Source organism: Anopheles marshallii, chromosome 3 (genome assembly GCF_943734725.1).
Source record: "Anopheles marshallii chromosome 3, idAnoMarsDA_429_01, whole genome shotgun sequence".
Taxonomy (NCBI): Eukaryota; Metazoa; Arthropoda; class Insecta; order Diptera; family Culicidae; genus Anopheles; species Anopheles marshallii.
In genome coordinates, this window is record NC_071327.1 from 63,683,181 (window position 1) to 63,702,592 (window position 19,412).

Here is a 19,412-nt window from a genome sequence, read left to right on the forward strand (position 1 = left end):
AAAATGCAACAAAAAATAAAGTTTTCATTTAATGTAGAAAAGCCCTTCAACAAACGCTCTTTAATGTGTATTTGTATAAAAATATTGGAAGCTTCAAACATCAAAGCGAAAACGGGTGCATTCTCCGAGCAAATCGACCGCATTGCCACCCTCTCTGCCAGCACCAGCAACACCAGCAGATGCCTTATCTGTTCGTTTAAACCGTCCGTCAATTAATTAGAGGTTGGAATTGATGTGACCATATTACGCGTAATTATCGAGTGCACTCGCACCGAACCCGGCACGGATGTAAAATAATGTGCATTCGAAGGGACCCTAATGCGTGATTTCAATCGTAGCCAACCAAATAACACGCAACACCGACGTGCCTGCGAACAACGCACGTGTCCAATAACGCAACAAATGGGTTGGGACTATTCAGCCGTGTTCGGTCTGTCTGATGCAAACATTCAATAAACCAATCGCATTGGTGTGCTGTTGTTTAGATAAGCAGTAGCAGCACAACAACAACAAAATGTGTTGCATATTGATATGTATAACGAGATCTATATGTTAATAATTAAATTAGCTATTAACTACAATCTATTGATAGCTGTTACGCTAATTGGAAACAAATGAATAATGTAAGGCTTACAAGAATTATGTTTATAATGCTGACGAGTGATCAAACTGCAAATAATGCCAAGATAACCGAAAGTTTCCATAATTGCTATTAACTTTGGGTCCAAATAATCCACGAATGTGCGAAATTACCACTACCAACACTAACATGTCAGTAAATGTCAACCCCAGCTGTCAAAATATACCGCCCCGTGTCATTAATGTTGACAGCAGCCTCTGCAACAACACAAATCAAACACGTAATTATCCTGCCACTCTATCACACCATCAATTATGGTCTGCCATACATGGAGCTACGGCACCTTCTGGACTTTATTCAATTTTGTTTCCTTCCCTTGCTTGTTCTCTCGCCGGTGAAAAATGTTACGGTAGAAAAAGTTTCTTTAATGATCTTAAAATATATGTTTTTCCCACCTACAAATCGACCCATTATGTTTCTAAGCGAATTGAAAATAAATTTAAAAAAACGCTAAATACCGAAGTTTGATCTTGTTACTGATGCGAAACTTTTGTAGCGCACAATTTTTGCGAGCTATTAAAAACAGTCCAAATGTTATGTTTGTGCTATCCATTTGTTATCCATCGCTTCGTTTATGCCCGCGATCGTACACACTAACATCTACTAACATCGATCGACGGATTCGTACAGAAACACTCATCCGGTGTGTGGGTGATTTTGCAGTGGAAAAGTGCTATTTTATTCGCCGAAAACCTTTTCGGAACTCGTGCTTCAACCGGAAATTAAAACAATAAACAGCAGCTAAAGGCTAACCCGGAACCAGCGGTAGTCCCTTTTTTTTGGCGAACCACTTTTTTTGTTTGTTTGTTTATTATTCACACAATCATCAGCCTCGAAAGAAGGCATCCGTGGTCGTTTGTGGAAGAAAAGAATCGATACGGCGGAAGAGTTTTATTTGCTTCGTCTTGTTCACCACCCCACAACACACCGAACTGCCGCCCGAAGCGATATCGAAAAGTAGCCAAAATTGAACTCTTTCCCACGTTTCCCCTTTTTTTTCCGGGCCGAAACTCGTCAATCAATATGCCAAACAGCCCTGCCGTGTGCTGACTTATTGCCCATTCGCTCGTTTAATGAGCGATAAAAGCGTGTTAGTTATGGAAGTTTCCTTCTGGGAAATGGTCCCGTAAACAGCAATTATACCGCATCTCGGTGTACAAACATGAAAGAACATCGCACTCTTTTCCCGTGGCTTTCCATCTGTTTGGACGTGAATAATACCCACTTACCGTTGGAGTGTAACGTTGGGCAGGGGTTTATGTTCTCTGAATTGAGTTACCTTTCGACGCATAAACACTCGTTAAAAAGGTGAGAGAACGTCTGTTTTGCAAACCGAGCTTTCTGCGCGTACATTTCCCGTTCCCAGTACTACTGAGCAGCACACGCTTCTTGCTTACTTTACCGTGCAAGCTTCTTTCTTGAAGTGGTATTCTTGCAACTGCACGGCCAAACAGCCAAAGAAGACACTGGCAAACGTCTACAACATAATTCATATTGTGGCCTGCTACGTTCCGTTTTTTTTTTTGCTTTAATCTAGGAAAATTATCATAACCATACATCATCTTGTTGGATAGTTTCTCGTTCTGATTCAGAGCACTCTGAACGCGATTCTTACGCGTTACCTAACAGTCACACCAAGCGTGGAATAATTTATGCACCTTAACGGTTTCAACAGCAGTTTGCCGGTTTTACCTTGACTGGCTTCTCTGGTTAAGTAAAGAATTAAATGATATTGTAAATGACTGTAATTGTGGGGTACATTTTCCACCTTCAATGACTAATTCTTACATTCTTTTCAAACAGGAAAAAATACCAAAGCGATGAATATAATGGTAATGAAATATCGGCATTACGCTAGTGATTTCTTTGTTTTTCCACATAAAACTACAACAAAACGGAATGTTTTGCGAATTAAATTCTCCCTGAATGGAGGCGCCTGGTACCGAACTACACCTGCACTGAAACATTCAATCAAATCCGACATAATACCAGGAAACCTTAAATTTATTAATTTCTACACGCCACACACACAATATTTGCACCGCTTGCGGATCAAATCCATCGTCCAAAATTTACTATCGAGACCCCGGATCAAACAATTGTACCACCGGGCAGTTCAGCGAAACAAACGCACAAAAATCACGATCAAAAGACAAATATTGATTCGATGGAAATAAATATCGTTGGCCCTCCTTCAGGGAGGGTTTCACAAATATGCCCCCAACCAGAACCCTCCTCTCTCTCTCACACACACACTTTCATATGCGCACTCACCGCACTGCTGCTTTGTCCAAAGCCAAATTAATTGCATTCGAATCCCGCTTTACGCAGCGTGCATATACGGGCTGCACGTGCGCTCACGCTATTATTTGCGCTTGGGCGATGTTTATCGAACGACCGAAAAAAAGCGCATCGGGCAACGGGTGGTCATCAAACCGGATGTACTTTCCGGGCAATGTTGATGGACAAACGGGGAAGTACGAAACCAAGGAAAGGAAAGGGATTATAGGTTAGGAAGAGAATGAAAGAGAGTGAGAGAGAGAGAGAGAGAGAGAGAGAGAAAGAAAGAGAGAGCGTGAGAAGAAAGAGGAGAGAAAGAGAGTGAGAATGAAACTTGTGCAAGCAAGAATTGAAACTTTTCACTGCAGCAAAGAGTGGAAAACTCGCTGATTTCATGCATCATTGAGTTTTACACCGACGACTTATCCGCTTATTATGCGCTTTGGAGGGTGGATAATTTACGACCCATCTCCACCCATCAGCGAGCTGTAAGGGAAGAAAAAAAAAGGGGAAGCCGCATTACACATATAAAATAAACTCACCAATGCAAAACCTCCCGTATGTGACAAGGTGAATGACCCCGGGGAGGGCAGGAAAGGATCGATCGAATGGGTTGAAGGACGCGTATTTTCATTTTATTGTTTCACTTTCGAATTATTATACCCAGTTACAAAAAAAAAACAAAATGTCGAATGTGGAAACTGCAGTCACAAATAGAGCGCGTGTTTAATTTGTAATGAATCATTTATCTAACTATAAATTAGCGGCGAAGTTAGAGTTGGCAAAAATGACAAATCCCTATCGAATCGGATCGGTGCAGCCGGATACTCGAACGTAGAACGTTGTGTCTGGCGATTCAAAATTCTCAACGATGCCAAGGAAGGATGACGCTGTAGGAGTTAATTACCACGTTGGAAGTGGCCGCACAGCAGCGCAACTTTGAACGATTTCTAGCCAAATACCTGCGAGGCCAGATAGTAGATGTAGTCTTAGAGCAAAAGATTACCACCGAAAGGTAAGCTTACCGACTAGACAGAGTGATGGAAGCGAAGTGATAAGGCTGAAGATTAAGATAGCATCCTTGGGACAAGCAGCATGAAACAAAGATTCGTTTGAATCTTCTGGAAAAAAGTATCACGTGTTGTCGATTCGATCAACAACATGATCCTTTCTAGTGTCCAGTAAAACGAGGAGTTGTATTGCTTACTGCGAACTTTTGCAGACAAGAAGAACGATGAACTCCGGGAGACGGATGTTTAGTTTTACAGTGTTTGAAGTGTTTAGGAAAGACATTCCGACAATTTACAAAGCGAAGTGTTCTTATACTGTAGCGCTTTGCTAATAGCATTGGAGAACGACTGTGGAGATGGTGGCAATGATAGCAAGATGGTAATAGAAATGTGAGATCATTTGTATGATCTTTTCTTTCACCCATAAGTTAGTCGTCCTGTCTTCATGAAACCTCCCCAGCATCGACCAATCGTGGAGCCGGACAGATTCAAATGCCAAGTTCGTGTGAAACACCCTAGTTAAGTGCACAATATAACGAGGTTACTGAGGTACAGAAACTCGTTCATTTATAATCTTGCACCAAAGACAAACCCAAAGCAACAACAAGAATTGAATGAAAATATGGTAAACCACATACTCCCTCCTCTCTTTAAAAACATTACATTTGTAAAAACAATCCCGATCGTTAAAAACTCTTCTCTAGCGCGCTCGCAGCCGGTAGGATTCGAACCTACGCTCCCAGAGGGAATCTGATTTCGAGTCAGACGCCTTAACCACTCGGCCACGACTGCTCCACGCAAACTGGGACACCAGGGACAACATAAAACAAAAATAACTGACCTGTGTCCATTTTAAAAATACCCTCTTGCGATGTGATGCAATAATTACCTACAGGGTGTACCATATTGTTGACAAAGGAAATTATGGATTTTCAACGCTGGTGTAAAGCGTACCAAAAATGTTCATATTAAATGGGCAACATGTGCCCCGTTGACCTGATTTTAGCAACGGACGAAAATGTTTACTCTTAAATGGCAAACTGGAAAACCGAGTTTCTTTCGTAGAGTACTAAACCAGGCAAAAATACACGATAGCGGTTCCAAACCTTTTCCCCTATGGTTATCTCTAGGGCAGGAATGTTAAGCCGATGTTTGCCAAACCAACCTGAACCCTGCCTTGCTTACTTACCGTTTAAATTCATCACTTTATGTGAACCATCGAAGAAAAGGAGAAACCAAATCGGCATCCGTCAGCGTGCGTCGTACCCAGCTTGGGACGTTTGCTAAAATATACGAAATAAAATATTTAAACTTACTCACCGTAGCGCCTAGTGCTGCTGCTTTAACGGGCCTGGCTTTACAGCTTCCCGAACGGACGACCCTGTGTCTGGCCAAACGTTCCGTCCAAAATATCCATCCTGCTGGATGTTTTGGCAGAGCAAGGAGGAAATTATTCGGTTTGTGCTGTTTTGTTACTGGGGATACGGCCATGTACATGGCGGAGTATTCAATGTCGGCTAACCAACAGAAACCTAATTCCTGGAAGACGTCAGCCCGCTTCCGCTTCCATTATGGAGAGCGTTGGGAAGCAGCGCATGCGGGAACGGTAGCTATGTTTTGTTTGTAGTACGTAACCATCGGGACACACACAACGAGCGTTAGAAGTACCGAGCGAAACGTGCTGAGCGATTCCTTCCCGGTCGGAGCATGATTGTTTGAGTTGTTGCATAAATACAAACGGGGAACCTTAACGTCAATATTTGCGCAAAGCCCTAGCCCAAAACTCTAGGCTGGTGATATTCTGGAAGTTGCCCTACTGGCAAAATCCGTAATAAACGGCTGATGAAAGCTAGTAATTACACATACTTGCCCTTACGCACTAACTAGTGTTCTCCGGAAATAGTTTTACTTCTTTGAGCTGAATGTTCGTACTACACATGCACCACACAAGTTTCAAATGATAAACGCTTACATTCCCAATGGTACTCATGCCAGTTGGTACATGAAGGGTTTGTTTTAAAAAAAGCACATTATTGGCTAGTATAAATCAGTCCGCTTCATACATCTAGCAGTTATTTAATTTTCATGGTCATATACAAGTTCCTATCATCGAGCTGCGGATGTATGAATAATTTGCATCAGTACAATGAATTTTCCGAAATTTACCACACCGGCAATGAGTAACTGTTTAACTTTCAAATCTAATTATTCCATCAAATGTGCAGCATGTATGCACAGCACGGGAAATTGCCTAAATTACCACGCATCAAACTGTTCAGACGGGACGGGACTCGTTCATGAATTTCTAACAAACTAACCGTGACTCTGTCACCGGTAAACCGTTCCAAGAAGTCCACGAAATCGTTTGTGCATCGGTAATTTGGTTAGAAGCAAATATTTAATGTTATCGCGATATTAACTAGTTCCACCGGTACCACAACCTGGACATTAGCACCACCAATAATCGAAAGTATTTCGCCTCAAAGTTCGCATGGTTCTTACCTGAATTTTCCTTTAAATCTGTTTCTCTAATTAAAATTCTCATTAACATGCGCGACTATTTTCGTTCCAGATTAATTTTTCTTTATTTTAATATAAAATTATGCATACAAGTGCATTGCTTACCTCTCACGAACGGTAGTACAAATTAGTAAAGCGATTCTTACGCTATCATTATAATACATCACTTAATTACAATGCAATTAATCATATACGTCCGATGCCTAATCGCTAATAATGTACAATTAGTAGTATAACCACTATTCGAAAGAAACAAAAGCTGATGATGCACTAGACGTGAATTTCATACCCCATCTTTCCTGTTGATCGAACTCTGCAGAGGAACTTGGCTTGACTTAATGTGTTGTTTTTCAGTTACATGGTGACGGTTTCTTATCGGTATTTAAAAGAAAAACCTGGCTGTAAGCTAAAATATCATTTCCACCCACGTTCACGCTCCATCCTTTGTGGAGCGCCAACCTTCCTTTCAGTCATCATTGATCAATCGGATACGCACATTCCTACCGAACAGCCGCCTGTTTTGATATTCATTCAACGCTTTCTCTGCATCCTGATGGTTTTGGAAGCGTACCATCGCTTCTCCGGTGGGTTGACCATTGTCCAAGAACCGGCGTCGAACATTTTCCAGCGGTAGGTTAAACTCCTGGAAGAATTTTTGCACATCCTCCACCGATGTCTTGTAGGCCAAGTTAAGCAAACCGACGGTTGAGGTACGGTACGGTCCACAGCCAACGCCCTGATTCTTCTCCGGATCATCATTCCGCTCATCGCCATTATTCCCATTACCATTGTTCTGCATATGGTCCGGCAGCCAGGACGGCTGCAGACCCTGTGCGATCGCATTGAAGCGGGCCATCAGATCCGCCACCTGACCCCGGTCAAGATGGCTGGCAAACACTTTCCGGCGGCCAAGGTTCTGCGATGACTTCGACTCGGCATGGTGCGCTTCACTCGGCGATCCAAACTCTACCAAACATTCGCCCGTACGGCCACCACGCTCATTGTGCACGAGCAGCACCGTTTTCGCGTGGAACCCATCATTGCCGAAGAACGCGTACACGTCCTCTTCGTACACGCTGAAGTCAACGTTCCGGAGCAGCAGCCAGTTGGTACGCTGGAACATCTCGCTATTATCTACCGCGGCATTGCCACCACTGAACCGGTTGGGAGGTTTGCGTGGATCGCGCGAATTGCCCTGTCGGTTGGAGTTATTGTTGTTGTTCATGGTGTTATTGTTGAAGTTACTGTTGCTGTCATCCCCGTTGTCGCCCGATTCATCGTCGCGTTGCAAACGAGGATCACGATTGTTCCAAGAGCAGTTCGTATCCGAGCTAGCTCCCCCATCGCCATCTAACCGTCGTTGTGCGTCCATCATACTTGTCGCCGGATGGTTATTGTCACCCGGCTCATCCCAATTCCTTTCAACCGAATCCCACCTAGTGCTCTGCTTATTGTTACGGCCCTGCCGACCATCATTGCCCCCGTTGGTGTCATTGTCATCATTTCCAGGCTCCGAATCGCCGTTATTAAATTGCTCAGTATTTTGATCGAACTGCACGTTGGTGTTGTCCTGCTCCGACGAGTTGTCGTTATCTGCGCCCGGATTCTCGTACTCATTTTTCGCAACCTCATAGTCAATCTCCTCACATGCCTGCACCACAACCTTCTTATTGCCGATGTAGTGTCGATGTATCATGGTCCATGCCTCTTTGGCATCTTCCGACCGGTGAAACTTCACATATCCATCCGTCTGCTTTGGTGCGTAATGATTTCGCACAATCAGCACCTCGACGACGGTATAATCGGAAAACATCTTCATAATATCTTGCTCGGTGGTAAAGGACGGCAAGTTCCACACCACCAGCGTAGTGGTTGTTGACGCTGTGCCATTGTCTGAGAATTGTTTGCGCGGCACATTATTTGAGTCTTCGCCACCCATGTGCCTCGAGTCGTCTTGGTTCATGTTCCACTGGTTAACGGTACGTGCGTTCCTCCATCCCTGCTGGTCCTGCGATTGATTATCGTTACCCGGTCGGTATGAGTCGATCGCCGATTCAAAGTCTTGATCCGTAATAGACTCTATTCTAATACGCGTCCGGCGCATTATCGTCCCATCGCGCATTAGTGCATGCTGTTTGCCTTCCTTACGCAGGAACTGAATAAAGGCAATGCCCGTTCTCCGGCCATGTTGATCGTTGATCATCTTGATACCTTGCGTCGATATCATGTGGGACTTAAAGAATCGCCTAATCTCACCGTACCCGGTAGGTACCTCAAAGTTGGACAGCTTGACCGCAAAATCGCTTGTCGTCGGACCATTATTTGTCTTGTGCGTGTTTGTGTAAACACCTTCCGGCAGTGGCGACGTGTTACGGAACGCACCGCCCTGCCCGAGTCCACCATTCGAACCAAACGAACCCGACGATGTTGTGCCACTAATCTTAGAGAAATGACTTGGTTGGTTTGGCCCAAGCCGCGAGCGTCCACCTTCTACCATACCACCGGGCATCGTGTGAAGTCCGTAGATGGGTTCAACCATTTGGTTCATACCTCCAAACATATTATCCGCCGAATTTTGCATCTGTTGCTGGCCATTGAAATTAGAATTGCCTCGGTCGGAAAAGCGCGATACTCGATTCGAACGACCACCGTTCGAGGCGTCATACCGATCACGGCTGTTACTATCGTGGCTGCGTCGATCCAGCGATCGCGAGCGGCTTCTTTGACGCGTCCGACCGAACCGATCGCGGCTGGGACTGCGACTGTTTCTTGATCGATTTCTACCGTACTCGCGGCTGGAACTACGTGACCATCGGTTGTTACGATCTCGCGAGGAAGAGCGACTGCGTCCATCCCTTTTGTGCCTTCTGTCACGCGATGAAGAGCGACTTCGGCGGCGATCGCGGGAAGACGACCGGCTGCTTCTCCGGTGCGAACGGTCCCGCGAACTGGAGCGGCTACGGCTCGAACGATCCTTTTTCAAAAATTTCCACGGTGTCGAATCATCCACAATGATGGGGCGCGGTACGTCATTGATAGTGGGTCCCTTCAAACCCGAACCATTCAACGCCGAAAGCCACCCGCTAAGCCCACCATTAGCACCCGACGGAATTCCCGCTCCGGCCAACGAAGAGACAGCACCGACGTCACCGGTTTGCGGTGCATCGGATGAAAGAAAGGACAGACCAGGTATTTCGTTGTAAGCCGATCCTTGGGATAAGAGTGGGCTCAAAGATGGAACCGTGGTGCCCTTGGCTGACGCTACAACCGGAGTTGCAGTAGCATTATATAGCTGGGCCGCGTTTGCTTTCGCCAAAAATCCAGCCAAAGATATTACCGGCGGTTGGGGTTGTTGCACGGCGGTAGTGGGTGTTCGCGTAGTTCCACTGCCGGACGCCGCTTTTCCCGATAGTGGCGCGTTAAACTGCGACATGCTCGCAATCGCGTTTACATTTGGATTCATTCCAGGTTTCAAGGGAGTCGGCATGATGTTGGGCTTGGGTATCACAGCGCTCGGCACGGTGGACGCAACGGTTGCCGCTGCTTGTTTCAGTTGCATGTAGCTAAGGGCGGCCTTCCGTGCCTGTTCGATCACCTTCTGCATTTCGGTACGGGAAGACAGTAGCAGTGATATTGGTCCATTCTTGATATAACCTCCATTAAGCGACATCGCTTGACGTGCATCTTCATCGGTACTAAAATTCATATAGGAGAAAAATAACAAAAAAAGGAAAACATAGAATAATGCATTGGCTAACGAAGTGATAACATTCTTTCTAACATGACTGGCGGAAGGGATATCACACTCCCCATAGTCCCCATACTCGAAACCCGATCGAAATGTGACCTAGAAAACATTCGTGAAATTTTTTTTTCCCAAGAGAGGACAAATGTTCTTCAACGGAGTTGGATTTTACTGTTCTGAATATACTTACCGCAGTGTAACTTTGTCGTTGCCATTATTATAAAACTGTTTAAAAAATTGTTTCCTCAAGAAAGTCATCGTTACTTACGAAATAATGCACAGATGATCTACAGTAATTGTATATGGACACAAAATGCGCAAAAAAAAGTATACTTTGAATAGTAATTATTAACAAACTTCGATTCGCAATCTATCCTTAGTAATGGCAATGTCATCTTTACAGTATTCTTTGCAATATGATAAAGAGTTTATTTTACACAAAATTAATTGTAAATACTTTTATGAAAATGGATAGGAAAATATAATTTACCATTTCTTTCCCAGAACTATTGAAGGGAACATTCAAGAATTTGATTAAGTGTACGTAGGAAATAAAATTAAATATTCAGTTCATTTTCTTCTTAACCGGCACAACAACTTCAAGAGGTCTAAGGCTTCATTTGCACGTAAGCAGGATAGTCAAAGTCCTGCGAACGGGGGATTGTGAAGACTTGTGGTATTGGTGATTGGTAGAGTGAAGACTAGTGCTACTACCACATTACACCACCCGAGCCCCGCCTCGTTAACCCATCACACACCAGGGGTACGAAATCTTATTCCATATGGAAGGAAACTTTGTAGTCCTTCTAGAAGTGAAACAAAATGGAGGGTTCTAGGATACTATTTTCATTTAGCCCTCTTCAGAATTAGAGATATCTGGTGTACAAAATTTTATCCATAAAATTTATTTTTAATTTTTTTCTTATTTTTCAATTCTCTTCTTTCAAGTTTAATCAATTCAGAACAAGATAAGTTACAATTTTTAGGACTTTTAGATGGTAATTTTTTCGACTAATTTTTTACGGAACTTTTAGACAACAACAAAACACTACAAAAATTACCAAAATTTACGCAGAAAGTGCTCCTAACACAAAAGGCTATTTAAAATTATCAGCTAATACCATTGAAAACAAGCTGGGCCATTTAGATTAATAAATACAGCTTTTTTATAAAGAGTATTTTTGCGTATGAATGCTGCAGTATAATGGGTTAATAATCGAGTATCAAACTTGATAACTCAAAAAATGCTCAATATATCATTAAAACTTTTTTTTTACTTTTCCAACAATTTCTAACAACTTACCAAACGTTTAAAGCAAAAAAGGTAATACTTTAAGTTAATTAAGAAAATTAATTAACCCTATCGATGCAACACTCACAGAACAAATTCTGTGTCAACAAACTTTGCATTTTTGTATAGATGAACATACGGAAGAAATTAATATTGCACATATTTTTTTAGGAATCATTACGATAATTATCGGATCAATAAAGCAAAGCTCTGGGAATAACTGCAAAGTAAAGTATGTGGACAGTCGGTAATACGAACCCACGACCATTACGAAGTAATGAACTGTTTCGTAGGTGGACTTTTGTTTATCCAACAATGGACAAAAAGAGACGAATGCAATCATAAGGCACAAAGTCTCTCAAGCCAACTTAACAATAACAATGAACTATTCAAGCCACATACTATTGGTTGTTAACCTGCTAATCCCGACAACGATAGAAAACCCATAGAAATATTCTATCCAACGAATCATTTACAGATGCAAACGAGGACTGGCGTTTGATATAAACTGAATCATGAACCAACTTTATTATTCTTCAACTACCAGAGTATCGTCATCATCACCCACTTTCACACCACAAAACTATTTAATTGACCCAATTTTGAAACGTATTGCTGATATTTTACAAACAAAAAACCATTTTTTTCACAAGGCATTGTTTAGAAATTAAAACCAATTTAGGCAAAAAAAAAATAGAACGGGGTAGGTTTGCACCGCTCACTTTCCATATGATGTCTTAGCATATGATGAAATATTTTAACATTTCAAATAAAAATTTTATGTTACAGTGTAGCATCATATAGTGAATAACGGACTTTCTTCCCTCCGTCATAAGGCGGCGGTCGGAAAAGTTTCCTAGTTTTGTGGTTAAAATAAATGGTCCTCATTACGATCAATTAGCCACTCCCAAATCCGAGCCATTTTTTAGTTTGATCGCGTACCACCAGACACCCGACATTAACGAATGAATCATGCCATAGGTGGCCCCTGCTTATACCACGCCGCACCGGTCACACCAGTACTGCGACAGACAGCCTGCCTCACCAGATATGACCATGGCAACTCTGCAGCGTGCTGCACGGCAATATCTCCCGACGGGAGCCACTATCGCATTGTGCACCGAAATGAAATCGAAATGATCAACTTTACACAACGCACAGTGCGCCGTGTGCCTGATGTCCGGTTGCTCCCACATGCCACAAGACAAGATTTGTGCATATCGGTGGTAAGTGAATACCAGTTTAGTGCAGTTGGTTGCGCACCTCTTCCTTATAATGTGGCGAGAAACAGCCTGAAACGTGCACCCGAAACACGCATTGCAAACGTAAACGAACTTGATCGTGAAAGAAAGTAGAAGCATCATCGTCATACTCACCCCCTCTGCACTCGCGTCTCATCTTGATCGTACCATATGTAACGACACAAGATGAAGAAGAAGAGATGAAGAAGAGAAAAAAAAAACACACACAGATTCCTTAAAGCTACGTCCGTCAGGTTTTATCGCCAACCACTGAGCATTACACACGAAGACGTTTGTACGACACGGTGTTCAGAAGGAGGATAAAAAAACAGGCATTTGCACCAAGCGCGCTTCTGGATCGTTCACCGATGTGCGGAGAAAACGTGGAAAACCGAAAGGAATATGTATGGTTTATTTTCTGCGCAGCATAACTGTCTGACCCAACGACACCGTACGCGTAATCTCAAGCATAACACGATCGACGATTACGCGGTTCGATACGATCTTGCAATAGTAACTTATCTTGCTATTTGCACTTCCGACTGGCAACTACCCGAACCCCGACGTAGTGAGTGTCGGTTCGGGAGGTTCCGAGTACGTTCGGTTCCCTACTTCTGGTGATATAATCTACCAATAACCACACACGGGGTTCAACCTAATAACTAGTTTCTCCACTACGAACACACACGCAGCCGGCGGGACAGACGCGGCAAAGTCTATTTAGTGTTGCTAAAGCAAATAAACTCGTCAACCGGCTGGGTGAAATGGCCGAGCGAATACGATTCAGATTAGTTATGGTACGCGGTAGTACGATACGATATCGCAAAATATGATTCGCCATAAAGCTCCGAACATGTATGACACATTGCGCCTGCCTGTTAACACAACGCTGAGGGAGGAAAATCAGTTTTTTTTTTATTCGTTGGCGTGTTAAAATAGTGAAATTGGTCCACAGGATGATGCATGGCATTGCACAACCAAATAATGATGCGAGTTGTATAACAAACATTCCGTACCCGTGCGTGTTTCCTTGATGATGGAATGCAAATTCCCTGGGGAAGACGCATAGTGCGTCCACATAACCCGTGTGATGGCCGAATGATAGATGGGGAAGATTACTCCCCGCATAACTTCATCAATCTTTCAACTTCAACCTATCCTGAACCTCCTCTGAACGCTTCACAGAACGATCCGCGCCCATACTCTTCCGAGGGACCATCAGAATGTAATATCCCCCACCGGGCATGCCACGAAAAAAGGGAAATGTAAGTGTGCTAAACAGTCGAGAGAAATGATAAAACGGAATCAATACAAACCTGAACGCTATAAACGCATCGCCACGCGCACCGCCGACGATATGTACGCCACCGTCGGGAATCGACAGACCCTTGAAAAAGGAGCGCACATCGGACGCATTCGCCGCCAAGGGCAGGTTCTGCAGACGAATGATCACACTCATGGTTCGGGTGGTGCTGCGCTGCTGCTGCTGCTACCGGCTGTTGCGCGGGAAATAGAGTGAACGGTAAGACGACGGCAAAAGTCGCCCGCCGCCGAACAACCACAGCTTCCGGTTTTTTTTTTTTTTTGTTTCCTTTTCTTTCGATTAACAGAGCCCAGTTACGGCCCTGCTAGGACGACAACAAACATCAGCAGCACCGCAAATCAAGGCAAAATATAGGACTGAACGCAAGGAAGGCTGATGGTTTTTTGATTGATAGCTGTGTTTTGTTTCTAGCGAGAGTTTCTTTTTCCAAATTCTTCTCTTTACTGCTCAGCTAATACAAATGCTTAACGGGTTACGGGTCCTGTTTCCCAACACGTTCACTGCCGTCAACTGTTTGCGTCGCCGCTACCTTCCTTGTTTGATAACGGGAATTTCCACGGGAAGCAGCACCGGTTCCACCAAAATTCCTACAAAAAAAGAAGAAAATCATTCGAAACAAAAATTATAATCACGATATGCGGGTCTGAGTCTGTCCGGAACCAAATGCTCCAGTGACATAATATTCCAGTGATCCTGTGTGCAAATAACAAACCAATGCTCTTAAAAGACATGTACACTTAATGTTATCATTAGTTCAAACATTGTTGCGAACGAACACCTCTCGATCGCTAACATTAGTGCGTGCGTTTGAATGTGTATGCGAAGCCTCCGTGAAGTTCAGGCATGCTCATTAATGATACCGAAGCAACAGCAACACCCGGTGCTTCCACTCGTTCACTTCCCCGGCAACCCGACGCAGTTCGGTGATCTGCGCGTGTGAAGAGGGAACCTGTTTTCCACACACAAAACCGGGCAGCGTGTTGTTATCTATCGGACACACGGGCGCTCTTCTCGCGAAGGAAGGAAAAGCGGGAGTCTACAGGTTGGGACGCAAAGTTACTGCAGAGCATTTGGTCCGAAAGGAGCGAAATGAATGACATTTTAAGAGTTGCGGAAACTACTAAACCAACACGATCTTAACATGGCTAAACATCAATTATCGCTTTGATACGGTGTTCGAATCCTATTTCTTTCAGTGCGTGTTATCTGAAAACCTATAATGAATATCTGATATTGTAACATATTTTTTTAAGGAAAGTATCTCTAAACGATTATCTCAATCATGTTAAATTATCGAATCCTTCAGTTTATTATGGCCAATATGATGAGGGTATGGCGATGTCCACCATTTGGCACATTAAACCAGGAATCTCCACCCAGGTTTTTTAGCCTCATTGGTAAAAACTGCCGTAGCTGACGGACAATTACTCAGTAACTTGCGGATCATTTACACAATTATTGCGCTCGAGATTATGTTTTCCAGAACAAGGACGTCGCATGCGGCCCCCGTTTGAAATGGACGTCCTTGTGCGGCCCGTTTGCGGCCATTGTTTGAAAACCTCTGCATTAAACCTCTGCATTAAACTATTGAAATATAGACATTTCTGTTCGATTGGCTCGTTTAGGACAGTCCGAAGTACTCAAAGAAGTTGAATTATCCTTTGTCGCCACATTGAAATAAGAAACCTGCTTACGGTTTACATAAAGTATTGCGGTTTATAAGTGTTAAACAGACAGGATATGATTGTCCCGGCACATCGAAAGCACAATATACTTTGTTTGGATAGTGTTATTACGCAAAATAAAAACAAGGATATTTACAACAATGAATATCTTGAAGTTCTTTCCAGTGTATGATTTCTGAAAATTGGATCGGAAATTTGCAAATCAAACCGCAAACATCTTTTCAAACCACCCGCAGCGTAAACGGTGAAAAACGGCAACGGAACTTAAGCCTTCAACAAACTGCGCACCTTCTGAGCTAAAAGCTGTACACAACACCACACACCGCAGTGAATATGGCTTAGGACATATGCTTCTAATCCATCCACGATCCACGCAGAAGCAAATGCACTTGCGATTGTCTTGTTCGCTCGCTACCATGCCAGTTGACACCCGCGAGAAACAGTGGAGGGAATGGTAACATGTCCCTTTCTCCCGTTTTCACTGACGAACGGGTCGGAAAATTCACAACACTATAAAGCGATGCAACGTGGAAAGAAAGGCTGCAGTCGCGATCAGCGAGTGGTGCATCTATCTTCCTTGTGCGGGATTGTGTTGGAAATACTTGCCAAGTTCCAGTTTGGAAAAGAAAACGAAAACACGTCGTATGTGCGATTACTGTTGGAGAGAAAGTGGAAATGGAACTGCTTAAAGTGAGTTTTCCATCGTTTAGTGGACGTTATTATCTCGCTTTATGATACTCAAGGAATCGTTCGGATCGATGTGACATTACTGAAAAATATTATATTTTGCCGTAGAACGGCAAATTCGTTGTCATACGAGACAGGTGTAGATAGATCGAGATAAAAGGGATACGACTTTCGTTCGAAGACGATATGTTTACAGGTTTAATACTTTCATACGGACGGTTTTCCACTGTCAAATGCACACATATTGCTTGGTTAGCATCGATTTCCACTCAATTTGTACGCCGCTCGAAAGGATTATGTATATTGCCAGTGAGATTTCTTACATGTTTATATTTACAAAACAGTCTTTTGAAGTGCTAGAGCGATTAGTGTTGTTAGCAAACGGTTTAGCTATCCATTTGTCCCGGTTGTGCCGTAGGATCTGCTGGTACCACTGGTCGGAGTTTAGCTGCGCGCTCTAGTATCCGGCTCACTTGTTCCTCCGTTAACCGTTCATCCGAGTCTTCGATCATCAGCTGAATGTGTAGCGGCGATGAGGGTGGATCGTTAACCATCATAAGACACTCGTTCTTCGTCAGGTTGAATTCCTTCATCGCCTGCAGAAACTCAACGATGCCGGCCGACGTTTGCTCCTTGCACGGCGTGTCCTCCAGATATTGTACCGTTTCGTACGTGATTGTGGCAAGATTGCGAAGACCATACTTTTTCTTGCTGTTCTTCATGTCTTTGAGTGCCGTCATAACCTCGTAGTTGGTAAGAATGGCTGCGTTTGGATTGATGATCTCCATGAGAACGTTCTTCCGTAAGCTTTACCGTTAGTCAGGTATGACGTACAGAAGAAGTGTTACACAAATGGCGCTGGTGAATTTAGCAAGCTATCAGGGAAACGAATGGCGTGAACAATTAATTCTCTACTTCTAACGCATCGAACGATTTGTTTTGTTGAAGAATATACATATTTAAAGGTTTTGTCGTCCTTTAGTAGTCAGTATTTTGAATCATGTCCTATTTCTCTTTATTCTTCAGATGATCCTATATTTAGCTTGCATCGCCGTGCTTATTAACGGTTGCCCAAGCGAAGGGCTAGAGATCGAACATCCCCATAGCTTCTCCATATTCAAACGAGGCGTTATGCTTGGTGATGTTTCGTACAGCTATTCTTCCACGGACATGGGATCGCCGCAAACTGGACGCTATAAGACGGTAACAGTGATCAAGAATATCGCCGTTCCCAAACCGACCAGCACAATGTTTAGTGACCGTTCGGAACACTACTACGATTCGGTTGAGAAAACCTCTTCCACCGGATCAACGCAGAAGAAGCGTACACACGTAGAATATTGGCCACCAAAGGAGGAGAATCACGTGGCCCATCGGCTGAAGTTGGAGCAGAACTTTCACAAAGTCAGCAATACCCACCGTCCGAAGGGCAGTCATCAGCGCCATCACAGTCAACAGGAAATAGCGGCAGCACCCAAAATGACTTATAAACCTGCAGAAATCAAGGAACCAGCTCAGGAGGAACCGCAGCATCCGGTAGATATATTAGAACTGGCCAAATCGGCAGTGAAAACCCTCACCCAAAAGGCAAAGGTCGTACCACCGAGTGAAAACACCGGCCCCGTAACGTTTCCCTCCGATGCGATGATGATGAAAAAGAAGAACGGAATCGTGAGTGTGGCCAAAGAGTATACCAGCATCCTGACGACGGATCCGAAAGATCGTCAACCGATCGTGAGCAAGCTTCGTACCAAGGTGGAGCCACCGACGAAGGCTCCCACATTCCAGATGCCATACTCGTCCACCTCGTCCAGCGAGGAGGAGGAGATCAAACTGAAAGATTTCGAACAGTCGGAGTACGTTTTTAACCACAAGACGGGTTCGTTCGAGTTTAGAGCGGCCTCGAAAGCACCGAAAGCAGTCCAGGAGTATCTGCGTGGCAGACCCTATGGTTACAGGGAAGAACCTACGTCCTCCAAGGCAGAAACACCCGACAGCAACACGTACAACAGTCCCTCAGAGTTACTGTTTGCCGAACTCCACAATGCCGTCACCACGCGGAACATTACAATGATCAAGTCTCTTGCCAGTCAGCTGGAAGAAACATTCAATATCGGAAAGCTTGACTTTGAATCGCTAAAAACCACGACGGAGGATATGATGGCGGCCGAAACTACCACCGCAAAATCATCGTTCGATTTCGGGTTTGGAAATTACGCCGAAACGACCACAATGGTGGACTATCAGGAACCGGCCTCGACCGAAGTGATCGTGGCAAGTACGACAATAAAAGCGCCCGTTATGATGATGACCACGACGAAGAAACCGCTCCGCTATATAGCACCGAAGCTCCGCGGATTCAAGCGCTTCTCGTCCAAGAGGCAGAACACATAATGCCTTCGCTGTGAGGAAAACTAGCACCACCAGCACACGCGTTTTACAACAAACCGAAGAAAAGTATTTATTTCTTAAGGTAGCCTATGCATGATTTCCAAGTGTTATGAATTTGGAACGAGCGCAATTGATTTGCTGTTTTAACATGTTTAAATATGCGACACCGTGATATGCTTTGGGCACTTATTCTCTTGTACGGAAGGCATTCTTATCAGTGTACAAACATTAATAAAACATCCCCGACTACGACTCACCCATCCAACGAGGCTCATCTTCTATTTTTTTATTCATTCGGGTATGACGGCATTTGCCGTATTTATCAGCTTCCATTTTATAAATATTCTAATGTTATTCGCTACGAGAAGGCCGGGCCGTAAATTTACCATACGTAAAGTATTTCTTGCAGGAGATCGGAAGTCTTTACAGTTTATCAATTCCTCAATATTTCGGACCACGATCAGCAGTATTATAAAATAGTATATTCAGAATCGTTACTCTCTTCCTTGTATCATTCATTTCTTACCTCATTCGAATTCGATTCCTTTTAGGTATATGCGATTTTAACATGTGATATGACGGACATTACAACAGGAAT

General features: G+C 43.7%; 2 protein-coding genes and 1 non-coding gene across 3 annotated transcripts; 1 reads left to right on the plus strand and 2 right to left on the minus strand.

Moving 5' to 3' along the window:
* Positions 1-4,640: 4,640 nt before the first annotated feature.
* Trnas-cga (transfer RNA serine (anticodon CGA)) lies at positions 4,641-4,722 on the minus strand. The gene has a single exon. It is a non-coding gene; the product is annotated as a tRNA-Ser (tRNA).
* A 2,194-nt stretch (positions 4,723-6,916) lies between these two features.
* LOC128712992 (putative uncharacterized protein DDB_G0289263) lies at positions 6,917-14,186 on the minus strand. The gene is made up of 3 exons (XM_053807857.1): positions 14,044-14,186; positions 9,947-10,145; positions 6,917-9,829 (listed from the first exon to the last, which is right to left on the minus strand). The coding sequence occupies exons 1-3, from the start codon at positions 14,184-14,186 to the stop codon at positions 6,917-6,919; spliced, it is 3,255 nt and encodes a 1,084-aa protein (XP_053663832.1).
* Positions 14,187-14,904: 718 nt separating this feature from the next.
* Positions 14,905-18,817, plus strand: LOC128712993 (uncharacterized). The gene is made up of 3 exons (XM_053807858.1): positions 14,905-14,974; positions 16,353-16,426; positions 17,450-18,817. Exons 1-3 carry the CDS (start codon positions 14,905-14,907, stop codon positions 18,815-18,817), a joined length of 1,512 nt encoding a protein of 503 aa, XP_053663833.1.
* Positions 18,818-19,412: the final 595 nt, after the last annotated feature.

Bases quoted from the DNA above. Each gene is read 5' to 3' on its own strand.
- LOC128712992 (XM_053807857.1), bottom strand. From the start codon at position 14,186: ATGAGTGTGATCATTCGTCTGCAGAACCTGCCCTTGGCGGCGAATGCG. The intron at 10,146-14,043 runs GTTTGTATTGAT...TATGAATTTTAG, and splicing joins GATGCGTTTATAGCGTTCAG to TACCGATGAAGATGCACGTC. The intron at 9,830-9,946 runs CCCAACATCATG...GGCAGTGGAACT, and splicing joins CGAGCGCTGTGATACCCAAG to ACGCGAACACCCACTACCGC.
- LOC128712993 (XM_053807858.1), top strand. From the start codon at position 14,905: ATGATACCGAAGCAACAGCAACACCCGGTGCTTCCACTCGTTCACTTC. The intron at 14,975-16,352 runs GTGATCTGCGCG...GCCAAGTTCCAG, and splicing joins CGGCAACCCGACGCAGTTCG to TTTGGAAAAGAAAACGAAAA. The intron at 16,427-17,449 runs GTGAGTTTTCCA...TTTATTCTTCAG, and splicing joins TGGAAATGGAACTGCTTAAA to ATGATCCTATATTTAGCTTG.